This window comes from Carcharhinus amblyrhynchos, chromosome 5 (assembly GCF_965287045.1).
Source record: "Carcharhinus amblyrhynchos chromosome 5, sCarAmb.v2.hapA, whole genome shotgun sequence".
NCBI lineage: Eukaryota > Metazoa > Chordata > Chondrichthyes > Carcharhiniformes > Carcharhinidae > Carcharhinus > Carcharhinus amblyrhynchos.
In genome coordinates, this window is record NC_137328.1 from 97,483,026 (window position 1) to 97,497,742 (window position 14,717).

The window sequence follows — 14,717 nt, forward strand, 5'->3', positions numbered from 1 at the left end:
GTCTTCAGTAAGAGAGAACCTCAATTTCACTCCATGACATTCAACGGAATCACCATCATAGAATCCCCCACTATCAACATCCATTAAACAGAAACTCAACTGGATTAGCTGTATAAATACTGTGGCTAGAAGAGCAAGTTAGAGGCTAGGAATCCTGCGGCAAGTAACTCACCTCCTAACTTTCGAAAGCCTGCCCACAATCAACAAGGTTCAAGTCAGGAATGTGATGGAATACTCTCCAGTTGCCCAGAGCAGCTCCAACATCCACTGACATGCTTGACATCATTCAGGACAAAGCAGCCCACTTTTTCTCTTCAACCGCTCCCCCACCCAGCTCTCCCGAAATAGTTAATGCCAGCATTGAACCCCTTCCCTACCAACCCTCCCAGAACTCATTGACATTCACTGAGGCTGGAGGAGAAAAAAGGACATGGATTCAGGGTGAAGGGGGGAAAGTTTAAAGGGAATATTGAGGGGAGGGGAATTCTTCACACAGAGAGTGGTGGGAATGCGGAATGAGCTACCAGATGAAGTGGTGAATGCGGGCTCACTTTTAACATTTAAGAAAATCTTGGACAGGTACATGGATGAGAGGGGTGTGGAGGGATATGTTCCAGGTGCAGGTCAGTGGGACTAGGCAGAAAAATGGTTCGGCACAGCCAAGAAGGGCCAAAAGGCCTGTTTCTGTTCTGTAGTGTTCTATCGTTCAATGGTATCTTTAGTATTAAAGCAACTCATCCAAATTTCATAGACATATTTTCCTCAGCAATCTGCTAGTATATCCAGTTAGAGAGAGACTTTTAAATTTCTCCTTTCACCTTAGAGTATAGTTATCAACTGAACAAAAAACCTGCTGTTCTGCCTCTCTGGCTTCATCTCCTAAGTTCCTTCTTGCTCGGCAACAGTAGTTTTTTTTCCTTTATTTTATTTTTTGACTTCTCTAAATTGCTTCAAGGCTCATAAAACCTAATTAAAATTGCAGGTATACAAACTACCTCAGGCCTGTTGTCCCTATTCTAGAATGAAACTGGACCCAGATTTCATTTTTTTAACAAATAAAAAAAAATCAAACTTAAAGCTATATCATATTCCTAACACCCATAAAGATACATACAACTTACTTAACTATCTTCATTTCCTAACACTGTGAAATTTTAAAAATGGGGGCATATTAAAACTAGAGTTAAACCTTTTAGGAATGAAATGTGGCAGCATTTTTAGCGCGTTGATGGTAGTGAACAACAGCAAATTTCTTTCCTCAAAAAACTGTGTTGGCCCATTGAAATTGTCAGGTTTGTGGCAGACAGATTTTGTTAGGCCAGAGTATTAAAGGTTATGAAGAAAAGTTAAATAAATGGTACAACCATGATCCATAAGGATGTCAGAACAGGCTCGAGGGGTTTACCTTATATTGACCTTCAGTATAAAGACTGTTTTAAAATGTTGTTTTTGACTTGATTTTATTTTCTTGTTATAGATTGTTCACAGTGTGCAAAACATCACTCAGCTTCTCTACAGTTTACAGGTGAGTTAGTTTTGCCTTTAATCAGATCTGTGTGCTTTGATTGTCATTTGCTGCTGGAAGTTATTGCCAAAATGCTCCAGGTCACCAGGAGATATGATTTTGAAAAGATAATGGGGGCTCTATGAATTCATTCCTGCTGTGCAAAATGCTTGTTTATTTTTAGGAAGGGTATATACAAACCCATACCACTATCACTGTTTTTGTGTACATGTGAGGACACTGACCCATATTTTGCTTTGTGCCAAATTATTATAATAAATTGCTCAATTGGATACATCACAGGTATGTACAATACTGAGCTCAATTACCATCAGATTGGCAATGAATCTTGATTCCAGTTACAGATGACCATAGCATGAAAAAGAATAATTACACTTTTCTCAGAGCTGTTAGTTAGGTTGACTGCCAGATCCAGAATGGATTTTTTTTGTTAAATTTTAAATATTTAAGTCCATAAATGCTCATTACTGAGAGCACTGGCAGCACTTTCATGAACTGATGCTAATCAAGCATTCTCTCCTCATGCATAGTTCAGGGTCAGAGTAATTTAGAAATTACCCTTACCACATCTTGTCAGGCCCAACCTCAGAAGAACAACTTAGATTTGTGTGACCTTTCTGTTTTGCTCAGTGTCCGACCTTATTGCCTTTCAGAGAATGTTTGCCAAGTGGCAATCATGTGCAAACTGTTCCTTGGGTTTGGGAGTTTCAAAGCCGTTTTGTTAAGTTGAAAATTATTTCATACACAATTTTTCTTTCTGGCTGTCCATTCAGGCTATTTAATCAGTTTAGCTTCCATTGGTTCAAACCCAGTGTGTGACTCCATTTACTTTGTGGGTTTAAAGACCAAAGCATGCCTACAATACAATAAGACTTCCAGGTAGAAATGTATATGTAGAAAAAAATGCATTGTGCACAACAGATGTCAGCTGAAAAACAAGTACCTTGTGCCCTGTAAAATACTGATAAAGCAGTGTCCAAATAAATTAGTTCAAATTAATTCATGGCATTTTAATCTAAAATGGATACAAGTGTAGCAGCCTGATGATTATGGTACTGGAGCAACAACTTCAGAGTTCAATAGCTCACATCCTACCCTGGCCTGTGGTGAAATTGAATTTGATAAATCTGATCATTAGTGTATTTGGCCAGAGTGGAGCTAATTTTGAAAGCCCAGGAGCAGTCAAAGTCAAGATCTAGCCAGCTTGACCACTGAGTCAGAAATTAAACAAGGGCTCTGGCAGTGGCTCCAGTAGTAGGAGTGTTTCTCAAGGTTCCAGGATCATCTTCTGGCTTTTTGCTGGCTTGTTCTTACCTTTGTTCCCAAATAAATCCACTCAACCTTCCTCTCCCCCACAATGAAACAGACCTCATTACGTTGGGACATATGCCTTAGGAGCAGGAGTAAGCTATTTGGCCCTTTAAATCTGCTGTCATTCAATAAGATGATGTGGAGATGCCAGTGTTGTCAGACTTCTTACTGTATTCAATAAGATAGCAGCTGATCTGATTGTGGTCTCAATTCCACTTTTCTGTCTGTCCCCCATAACTCTTAACTTCCTTGTCCATCAAGAATTTGTCTAACTCGGCCTTGAATAAATTCAGTAACCCAGCCTCTCCTGGTCTCTGGGGAAGAAAATTCCACAGATTAACAATGCTCTGTAAAAAAAAAACTACTCATCTTAGTCGTAAAGGGGACATCTCTTATCATCGAATGGTGTCCCCTGGTTCAAGTCTTCCCCGTAAGAGGAAACATCCTCTTATTATCTACCCCATCAAGTCACCTCAGGATCTTACATGTTGCAATAAGATTACCTTTCATTCTTCTAAACTCAAATGGGTATAGGGCCAACCTATAACCTTCAACTTTCCTTCATAGAATAAGCTCTTAATCCCAGGAATGAATCAAATGAATCTTCTTTGAACTGCTTGTAACAAAATTATCTATTTTTTACAAACATGGTGACTAAAACTCTATGCAGTATTCCAGATGTGGTCTCACCAAGTTCCTGTACAGCCGCTGTAAAACTTCCGTACTTTTATATTTTATCCTTCTTGCAATAGACACCAACATTCCATTTGCCTTCCTAATCTTTTACTGTATCTGCATGCTAAACTTTTGTGATTCATGTACCAGGACACCCAGATCTCTCAGTACGAAAAACAGAAAATGCGGACAAATCTCAGCAGACCTGACAGAGGTCATATTTTAAGTCTGGATAACTCTTCATCAGATCACCTGGATTTGAAACATAAAGTTAGCTCTGTCATCTCACCACAGATGGTGCCAGACCTGCTGAGATTTTCCTGTATTTTCTGTTTTTGTTTCTGATTCCGGCATTCTCAGTATTCACAGTATTTTGCTTTTATCCCTCTGTGCCACCTCATCCTGCAATTGCTCCCTGTTTAAAAAGGGTGCTGCTTTTCTATTCTTCTTGCCCAAGTGGACAATTCACATCTTTTCATGTTATACTCCATGTTCTACTCCATTTGCTTTTTTTTTGTCCACTTTTTTTTTGTCCTAACCTGTCTAAATCCCTTTGCAGACTCTTTACTTGACAACTTACTTTCCTATCTTGGACTCATTGGCAAATTTAGCTATTATACGTTCAGTCCTTTCATCCAAATTATTGACTTAGATTATAAATAGTTGAAGTGCTGGCACTCCACTAGTTACAGCTTGAATAAAGCTTTTACATTAACTATTTTCTAATCCGCTGACACCCTGCCAGAATCTAAAGAATTTTGGAAGATTATAACCAATGAATCTACTAGCTCTGCAATCACTTCTTTTAAGGCCCCAGAATGCAGGCCATTTGGTCCAGGGCACTTGTCAGCCTTTAGTTTTCCCTTGTGATTGTGATTATTTTAAGTTCCTCCCTCCTGTTCACCTCTTGATTTTCAAATATCTTTGGGAAGTTTTCCAAATCTTGGTTAACATCTCTGCAATTTTCTCCTTTTCCATTATCAATTTCCCAGACTCACTCTCTAGAGGGTCAATGGTGCTTTCGCTGCTCTTTTCCTATTCAAATGCTTGCCTACTTGCTGGTTGTATGCAGTAACCAGCCAGTTTTGCTTCTGAACAGCAAGCTGTGGCAGAGTGTCGATTTGATGCCCACATCTCATTGAAAATGTTTTAATGAGTTAAGAAGCTAAAAGTGACATTGAACACTTGTCCTCCTTTTGAGTGGGCACACTTTAGACAGTATGCCCTTCAGTGCACAGTCCAAAGGCTTCCCCTGCATTGCAGCTGAGCACAAAATTGGACAATGTTCCAATGGCAATCCAAGGGAGTTATGAATCCCCTCATAAAGGCTCACTCACTCCAACATTGTGGACTGTCAGCAAAAGAATAACCATGAAAGCTTTCAGATTGTTATTAAAAACTCACATTTCATGAGTGTTCTTTCATGACTACTGAGTTTGGCCTCAATTTTAATGCATTGTTGCTGTGTTGCCATTGTTTTTGTAAGTGTTCCACCTTGATTAGAATCCAAAGGGCATCTTAAACCCGGTTTGTACTCCACACAGTATCATTTCCAGCAGGTGATATTCCTTTCTGAACACTTAATGCGCTTAAACTAAATTCCTCTCTTTTCTGTATTTCCTTAACTGGTAAGTTAATGCCTGGATCAAAGTATCAAAGAGGTACTTAGTAAGCACACGCTAATGTTTGCATGCCTAGAGCCTCAATTAGGAAATATACCCTCATGAGTATTGCTAAAGAAAAGAGACATGTTAAAACTTTACATCTTGCACTCATCAGGATACTTTGCAAGAGAACCTATAGAAGGGGAACCAATAATTTATACTGTATGAGAAAAACATAAGAAACATAAGAAATAGGAGCAGGAGTAGGCCAACTAGCCCTTCGAGCCTGCCCCGCCATTCAATAAGATCATGGCTGATCTGTCTTGGCTCAGTTCCACATTCCCGCCCTCTCCCCATAACCCTTAATCCCCTCTCTTATCAAAAACCCATCAACCCGCGTCTTAAAAATATTTAGCGAGGTAGCCTCCACCACTTCAACGGGCAGAGAATTCCAGAGATTCACCACCCTGATTGATTGGCCAGTAGACTCTGATTGGTAGAAGTGTAGTAAGAAGTCTCACAACACCAGGTTAAAGTCCAACGGGTTTATTTGATAGTAAACGCCACTTTATCCTGGTATTGTGAGACTTCTTACTGTGTTTACCCCAGTCCAATGCCAACATCTCCACATCATGGTAGAAGTGTGCCATGGAGAATGCATCAGGTGTTTGACTGTTAGCTGTCAAGCTATGAACTACAGTGTGCCAACACCACATGAACTGTAGTGGTTCAAGAGGGCAACTCGCCACCTTCAGAAGGTAATTGAGGATAGGCAATAAATGTTGGCTTAGCTAACAAAGCCTACATCTGTTGAATATATTTTTTAAGCATTTCTCAAGTTCTGTCCAATTTTACAACCAAATATGCCCACATTTATTTAAGACTGTGCAAAGCTGATTTCTACAATTTGACTATAGCAGTTGATCCTTCACTTTTCTTTCAGGCTGTTGTGACCATACAGGACAGTTACATAGAAGTGCAGCGACTGACCCTGCAGGAACGTGAGCGATTACCTCATATCCAAGGCCCCCGAGGAAATCTACTTCTGGAGCAAGAGAAACAGCGCAACATGGAGAAGCAGAGGGAAGAACTGGCAAATGTCCGCAAACTTCAGAACCAGCTGCACCAAGAGCAGCAACACTGGGAGCAAGAGTGTGAGCGCAGACAGCGGGAGCAGGAGGTGCAAGAGACCAGACTACAGCAACGTGAGCATGAATGTCAGCAGAGGGCACAGCAGATGTGGCGAGACCGGGAAGAACTGGAGAGCCAGTGGAAAGAGTATCAGCAAAATCTGGAGAGACTGAGAGAAGGCATGAGAATGGTGGAGAAAGAAAGGGACAAGCTGGAGGCACAACAGAGGCACCTAAATGCCTGGAAACATAGTCGACAGAGGAGCCTGCCAGTGATGATGTTCCCACAGGAAACCAGTCAGGTACAATACCAAGTTAAGATTGTAAATTGATAAAGGAGTTTTCCTGAAACCTAGAAAACTGGTTTCAGAAACAAGAAGCAGTATACCTCATTCACTGATCACTACTCGCCCTTTACCAGAAAAACATAAGGATCAAACTTTTAAAACCCCTTTTGTTGTGCATTTTCTTGCTTGCAATTAAATGAAGAACTGACACACAAAAGGGACCAACACAAAATTACGGCGAGCCCTTATTTCTTTGAAATAACTGAGTATTTGCTTGTACAATAGATGATGATGGACGGAGTGGGCTTGCCATAGGTATAAACAATAAGCATTCACACAACAATGAGATTTTTGTACAACATGTCATGAATATCCTTCTACTGAATCCATTCAGAATAGTTTTAATTTTGTTGAAAAACAAGAAACTGTCTGCTGCCAAGTTTGTATTATTAACAACAGTAAAGGGTTGACATGCTGTTATGATAAACAGAGCTCCACAGACAACATAATAGTGTGATCCTCATAAGAAATCTCTAAAGAAAGGCTTGATGTGGGAACCGTGTGCTGTTTTTGTATTATTAGCAAGTTACTCCCAGATTAAGTACTTCCTTTTGATTTGAAAATGGCTGCTAAATTTAGAGTACAAAAGAAACCCACCCATCACACACTGGGCATCAGTTTAACAAAAAGGTTGATAATGATCGTTAGAAACTGACATTTCCCTTGGGCAACACTAGTATTTGTCTTTCTTTACAGTGCGGCTCCATCTCTTCCAGGAATAGGGCAATATTCTGGTTTAGTGAGCGGAACCAGTGGAGAAACTGAAACAGTGGCCAAAATTGTACGCTCTCCTCCGGTGCGTTTTGAAGCAGGGAAATGCAAAATTGCACGGACAGATTCCCTCCAGGATCCCACCCGTCCCGACATGATTTTCTTATGGGATTGGCAGGGTCTCAGACAGAAAGCCCGCTTTTGCCCTACTTAAGGCCCTTAAGTGCTCACTGTGGCTGATGACTGCCCGATGACAGAGGGTGGAATATATTTAAAAAATCACCATACTCGCTCTTGGGTGTGAACGTTGGAAGTGCCCTCTGGACTCCTCCCATCCCCTCCACGCTTTGCTCACAACTCACCATCCCCTCCCCGGGGCCCCTAAGACTTATCTTCTGTCTGCACCTAGTCCCAGTCACGAGCAATTCTCTTCCAGACACTGCAGCACTGTGATGGGTTGGAGAGCTGTCATCCAATCTGATTGGCAGGCAGCTGTCCAAGATAGGACCTCCTTCTTGTGTAAAATAACAGCGGGCCAGTCCAAAGTGCAGAGAGATCTGGGGTTATAGTGCATGAGTTACAAAAAGTTAGTGCACTGATACCGCAAATGATTAAGAAGGCTAATGGAATGATATCCTTTATTACAAGAGGAATTGAACATAAAAGTAAGGATGTTATGCTTGTTATATACGGCATTGCTGAGACCACATCTCAAATATTGTGTGCAGTTTGGTCTCCTTATTTAAGGAAAGATGTAAAGGTGTTAGAGGTGGTTCAGAGGAAGTTTACTGGATTGATACCTGGACTGACTTGTCTTATGAGGAAAGATTGGACAAGACTGGGTTTGTTTCCACTAGTGTTTTAAAGTGTGAGAGGCAACCTGATTGAAGTGTGTAAGATCCTGAACAATGTTGACAAGCAAGATGTGGAAAGGATATTTTCTCTTGTGGGTGAGGCCAGAACTAAGGGCAGGAATGAGAATTTTTTCTCTGTGAGTGGTCAAACCGTCTCTCCTCCACTTCTGTGTGATTGTACGCATGTTAAACAGCGCTGGTCAATGTAACGATGAACTTACCTTTTCAGGACAAAGCCCTAATTTGAATCACTGCAATTAAAATACATCTGCATTAGAATGTCGCAACAAATAGTGACATTTGAAGTTGTTAAAACATTTAACTCTTAACAACAGACTGCTTTGACTCCTCACAGGTTTTTGCCACTGGTCATGAACTGTTCATTGAGGGGAATTTATGATTTTAGTTCTTCCAAAATCCACACCAGCCTGTGAAAACAGTGCAAGGGGAATGGAGAAAATTCACATTTCTTCCAGGGTTCACAATGGCTGGCAATGACAATCTCAGAAGATCGTGGATTTGTGATCCAAGATCTTGCCAAACTGTGAAAAGGCCACACAAAAAAAATCACGGGGTTGGAAGGCACTACAGATTTGAAATTACTGCAAAAGATTCTAAGCTTTTGTCATTCCTGACCCCATTCTTGCCTCTACCACCAGACACATATCTAGCCCATTAACTGGACTGCCTTTGAGGCATTAGCTGCTGCCACTGTTCTTTACCTAGTTTTTTTTGAGTAACATATTACCTTTAAGCTTGGCAAAGTTGACAGTACTTCAGGTTCTTCATACCGGGCACTAGAGCTCGTACCAAAATTGACTGTTTACTGCAGTGCAATTTTCAGAGGTGCAGTCATCTGAATGGGATAATGGACATAGCCCCTAACCACTTCTCCAGTAGAATCATAGAATCCTACAGTGTAGAGGAAGCCCATTCAGCCTATTGAGTCTGAACTAACCACAGTCCCACTCAGGCCCTATCCCCTTAACCCCATGTATTTAACTTGCTAATCCTCCTGACACTATGGGGCAATTAACCATGGTCAATCAACCTAACCTGCACATAGAACCATAGAACCTACAGTGCAGAAGGAGGCCCTTCAGCCCATCAAGTCTGCACTGAACACAATCCCACCCAGGCCCTACCCCCATATCCCCACATATTATACCCACTAATCCCACTAACCAACGCATCCCTGTACACTAAGGGGCAATTTCTTAGCATGGCCAATCAACCTAACCCGCACATCTTTGGACTGTGGGAGGAAACCGGAGTACCCGGAGAAAACCCACGCAGACACGAGGAGAATGTGCAAACTCCATACAGACAGTGACATGAGCCAGGAATCGAACCCAGGACCCTGGAGCTGTGAAGCAGCAGTTAACCACTGTGCGACCATACCACCACATCTTTGGACTATGGAAGGAAACTGGAGCACCCAGAGGAAACCCATGCAGACACAGGGAGAACGTGCAGCCTCTGCACAGACAGTGACCCGAGGCCGGAATTGAACCTGGATCCCTGGCGCTGTGAGGCAGCAGTGCTAACCACTGTGTCACTATGCCACCTACTAGTGGGTCAGGTAATGTCAGGTTAACATCAAAGATCACGTGTTTAGAATTTGTCCCACAACCAAAGTCATCTACACAATTCTTTTCGTTGAATGTAGCTGAGTAGAAAGCAGCTGCTTTATTTGCCTACTTAACTGCATTGAGAAGTGATTGTTTGCGGCTGATAATTATTAGACGAGCAGGAGTAATCCTGCTGCCCACTCGTTCTTACTGCCTTTTCAAAGCCCGAGTCTCGCTAACTCGCTGACATGGTTTTCCAGCATCAAGTTGCTGCTTTAAAGTAGGCTGCCAGTTAGGAGATTGAAATTCAGAGTCAGAACCAGAGTATGGAGGAGTGGGGAAGAGAAACAACCCTGACTTTCCTGATCCAAAAATAGAGACTAGCTTTCGCACTTTCCTGAGATGCCCAAAGCAGTTCCTTTAAAGATCATGGCCAGTATTCCATGCCCGTTGTTCTTTACAATTACAATCAGGATCTGTGCACATCATTTCAAACGGGCTCCCAAACAGATGGAAACAAACAGATGCTGCAACCACCCCAGATGTTCTCAAAGTGGCAGAAGATGGTGACCAGAATGCCAGCATAGACCTGTAAAATGATGTCATGCCATTTTCAGATTGCCACAGTCTAGAGGGCAGTTAGGGGTGGGCAGTAAATGCTGGCTTAGCAGCTGATGCCCAAACCCCATGAACGAACACAATTAAAAAATCATCCTGTTTACACTAGGCAAATTCACTCAAAATTAGCTTCATTATATGTGGAGTACCAATGATATTTCAGATAAAGGGTAATTTTCCAGATGTTGTGGTCTTGGTGGAGAGTCTACTTTCTGCCAGTGCAAAGTAGGAATTCAATGGTTGGAAAATTGTGGGCAACTTGTGCTAAATTTGTGAAAATGTGTTTGGTGAGCAATTGGAAAGTTAGTCAATAGTCTTTCTTTCAAAATATCCTACAAGTACTTCCTTACAACATTACCCTTTATAGCTACAGTATAATTTTTCAAATCAAATTACTTAAGTTTGGGGTCACAAATAAAAAGCCATTAGTTTTTTCTGGCAATTATGCAAATTTTAAAGTTGTAGGCTTAACAATTTAGCTTCTTCTGTTTTTAGACCTCTCACTGTGGAGTACTAACTGCCCATGCACAAATGGAGAGGTCTGGGGAGCACAGGACCTCAATGTCACATCAAGGTTTTGCAGTAAAAGCCTACATAGGGTCTTTCGCCAATGCCCGGGTGAATGGTTGGATATGATCATGGGTCATTGGAGGAGGGGTGGTTGGGCCTCAGCCATGATCTTGTTGAATGACAGAGCAGGTGAAAAGGCCAGATAGTCTACCCCTGCTTTGTGGTTCTTATGAGGGTGATTGGATGGTTGTGAGGGGGCGAGAGAGCAGGCAGGTACCTGGGTGGGGAATGGGGGTAGGAAAGTGCACAAGAAGATTGGGAAAGAATATTGCAGGAGTCTGCCATTTTGTTGGAGGCCTTGAAATGTGATCAAGGTGAAAAAAAAGTCAGGCAGAAACACCACAGTGGTTTACATTATTGTTGCTTGGACCTCAAATGCCATCAGGGGAGTTGACAGCCTATGAGGAGCTGATTGAATTTGATTGTTTTTATAAGAGGCTCGAAATCTACCTCAGATAGGGCCTGGGTGCCCTGTGTTGTGCCAGATTGGGAAGGTAGACCTGGTGGAAAGCTACAACAGAATTCTTTTGCTGCATCAGTGGAGTGAAGTCATGACTTGTTAAAATGTAACCGCAGAAGAAACCAGGACCTTTACATTTAGTCCAGTGCTTCACCAGGTAGGATAAGTCTCCGGGAAGAAAGAGAACAACCAACATGGACAATGTTGCTCCTTAACTTCCTTCTGAAATGCTCTGCCAGCTGCCTAATCTAAAATATCATTTGTTGAAATAAGTATCTTTAAAGATTTATAATAAGATAAATTGTTTGAACTCTAATTAATTATACTGTATCCGAGTTCTGTCTATGACAAGCACAGGTAATTATAGTCTGTCAGATATTGTGACATGGCAACAAATTCATGGTACGAATAGAAGTCACACACCGCCAATGAGCATCCCCAAATCAAATTTGTGTTATTTAAGCATCAGAACAGTCTGTCACCTATCTGCATATACATTCATCTATTAAATAATTTATGCTCTTTTCTCCATTTCTATACTTACAAAGCTAATACTATATTTGGGAACAGCTGCTTTGTAATTAATATTACATACAAATGCATTCTATTTCAGTAAATTGGTGTGTTTCTCTTTGTTTGTGATTTTATACACGGTTTCTCCTTTTCCTTTTCAAACCGAATCCTTTATGCATCGCACAAGTGGCAAAACAGCAGGTAGATAAATTGTCAGCATTCCTATTGAATTGATGCTTGGTCACTTATGAAAGATGCCTGCTAATTTTTTTTTCTGATTTCATCTCTTGAGGGAAGTGTCCAGTCTTTAAAAACCTCCCATGAAGGCAAAGTTGAGATTGGGAGCCTTCATTGTGCATGGCATCTGGAGAGGGAATGCAGAAACTGTGAACCTTCATTCTTCCATTCTGCAATGCAGCAAATAGTTGCCCCATGAAGTGTTTTGAATTTCTAAAATGAGCAATGTCACCACTTGCATGCCTTTATTTTAAAATGTCTTAATTTCTGCAGGTTCCCATTCACACCCGAACAGGAAGCTTGGGTGGTGCAGGACTAGACACAGCATCAGTTTTTGTAAACGAGGCAGCACTTCAGTATTCCCTGAACAGCCAGCAGAGAGCAAACAGTATACGGACGTTTTCTGAATCTCACAAGGTGGAGAGCTCCTTGGGTTCCATTGTTAGGAATAATGAGAATGTGAAAAATGATGTTCCTGTTCAGCTTCTGAGTACAACAAATCAGCTCCTGAAACCTACAGGTATCCAGCAACAGATACCAACAAAATTGGCAAGTTTCTCCAAAGGAAGCAAGGAAAAAAGCAAAGGTAAATGAAAATAATCCTGTAATTGTTCACACTTTCTGTCCAGATAATTACGTCAACATGTTTAACAGGAACAAAGACATTGGCCGGAATTCTCCGACCTCGCCTGGGATTCTTCAGTCTGGCTACAGTGAATGAAGTTTTGGCTGAGTGCCAAATTCTCTGTTCTCACTGGCAGTGGTGGTGGGGTGTACAAGACCGGAGAATCCTGGCCATAAGCATGTAATGAAAGGCTTTTAGATACTCAATAGTTGTGTTTCACTCGCCTGCCCACCTCTTCGTATTCTGCTGTCCACAAAGCTGAAATTATTACACAACACCAGTGTGACAGGTTCTTCAGTCAATTATTAACTTGTTATGTGTTGGTAGGCTGCTGTGTTTGTATTCGAGTGGTAATTACATTCAAAGTAGTTCATTGGCCAGGATAGGCTTTGTTACGTAACATCATTACGGCCTTCGTTCAAACACGGACAAAAGAGCTGAACTTCAGAGGTGAGGTGAGAATTACTGCCCCTGAAATCAAGGCAGCATTTGAGTGACTAGGGCATCAAGGAGCTTTTAACAAAACCGAAGTCACTGAGAATTGGGGAAAATTCTCCAATGGCTGGGGTCATACCTGGCACAAAGGAATATGGTTGCGGCTGCTGGACATCAATCATCTCAGTTTGAGGACATCGCTACAGGAATTCCTTGGGTAGTGTCCTAGGCCCAACTACCATCAGCTGCTTCATCAATGTCCTTCCTTCCATCAGAAGATCAGAAATGGACTTTTTCACAGGTGTTTGCACAATTTTTTACCATTAACATCTCCTCAGATGACAGAATTCATGGTGTAAGGCCTGCACTTGTAGCTGCTACATAGCTACTGCAGTTTCTGGTCAACAGTAACTCCCTGGATGTTGATAATGGGGGATTCAACTTTGGCAATGACATTGAATGACAAATGGAGATGGTTAGATTCTCTTCTTGGAGATGGTCATTGCCTGTAAATTGCATAACGCCAATGTTACTTGCAATTTATCAACTCGAGCCTGAATATTGTCCAGGTTTTGATGCTTTTGGATACAGATTGCTTCAGTATCTGAGCAGTCACAAATGGTGCTGAACATTATGCAGTCATCAGCGAACATCCCCACTTCTGACCATGTGATGGAGAGAAGGTCATTGATTAAACAGCTGAAGGTAGTAGGGCCGAGGGCACTATCCTGAAGCACTCATGCAGTGGTGTCCCAAAACTGAGAAAATTAACCTTCAACAATCACAACCATCTTCCTATATTCTGAGAGAGTTTTCTTCACAATTCCCATCAACTTCAGTTTTAATAAGGCTCATTGATGCCACATTTGGTCAAGTGCTGCCTTGATGTCAAGAACAGTTACTCTCACCTCACCTCTTTAGTTTAGCTATTTTGTCCATGTTTGAACCAAAGCTGCATTGAGGTCAGGAGCAGAGTGACCCTGGCAGAACCCAAACTGAGCGTTAGTGAGTAGGTTATTGGTGAGTAAGTGCCAGTTAGTACCAGTGATGAGATCCCTTACACCACTCGGCTGTTGATTGAGAGTACACTAGTGGTGGTAATTGACCAGGTTGAATTTGTCCTCTTTGTTTACAGAACATGCCTCGGTATTTTTCCACATTATTGGGTAGATGCCAGTATTGCAGCTATACTGGAACAGCTTGGCCAGGGCCATGGCAGACTTCAGTAAGGAGGGTTTTGCAGGATCAACAGGGCTGTGTGCACTATTGTTGGTGCCCAGGCTGATGCCAGGTAGTCTATCCAGCTCCATTTTTATTTACTTTGTAGCTATTTGGCCATTGCTAAGCCATTTCAAAAAGTAGCTAAGAGTCAGCCACATTGCTGAGAGTTTGGAGTCACATGTAGGCCAGATCAATAAAGGATGGCAAATTTCCTTCGCTAAAGGGTATTAAAGAACCAAATGGGTTTTTACAGCAATTGGTTCATGGTCCCCATTAGAAAAGATTTTCATTGCAGATTTATTTATTGAAT

The 14,717-nt window shown here is 41.7% G+C and overlaps 1 protein-coding gene across 4 annotated transcripts in view; it reads left to right on the plus strand.

Moving 5' to 3' along the window:
* Positions 1–14,717, plus strand: part of arhgef28a (Rho guanine nucleotide exchange factor (GEF) 28a) — a 393,722-nt gene that overhangs the window by 322,556 nt on the left and 56,449 nt on the right. For all 4 annotated transcript variants that reach the window (XM_080189269.1, XM_080189270.1, XM_080189271.1 and 1 more), the window contains 3 exons: positions 1,478–1,525; positions 6,059–6,547; positions 12,400–12,712. In XM_080189269.1, the coding sequence (XP_080045395.1) occupies positions 1,478–1,525; positions 6,059–6,547; positions 12,400–12,712 (850 nt within the window). The remainder of the gene's footprint in view (positions 1–1,477; positions 1,526–6,058; positions 6,548–12,399; positions 12,713–14,717) is intronic.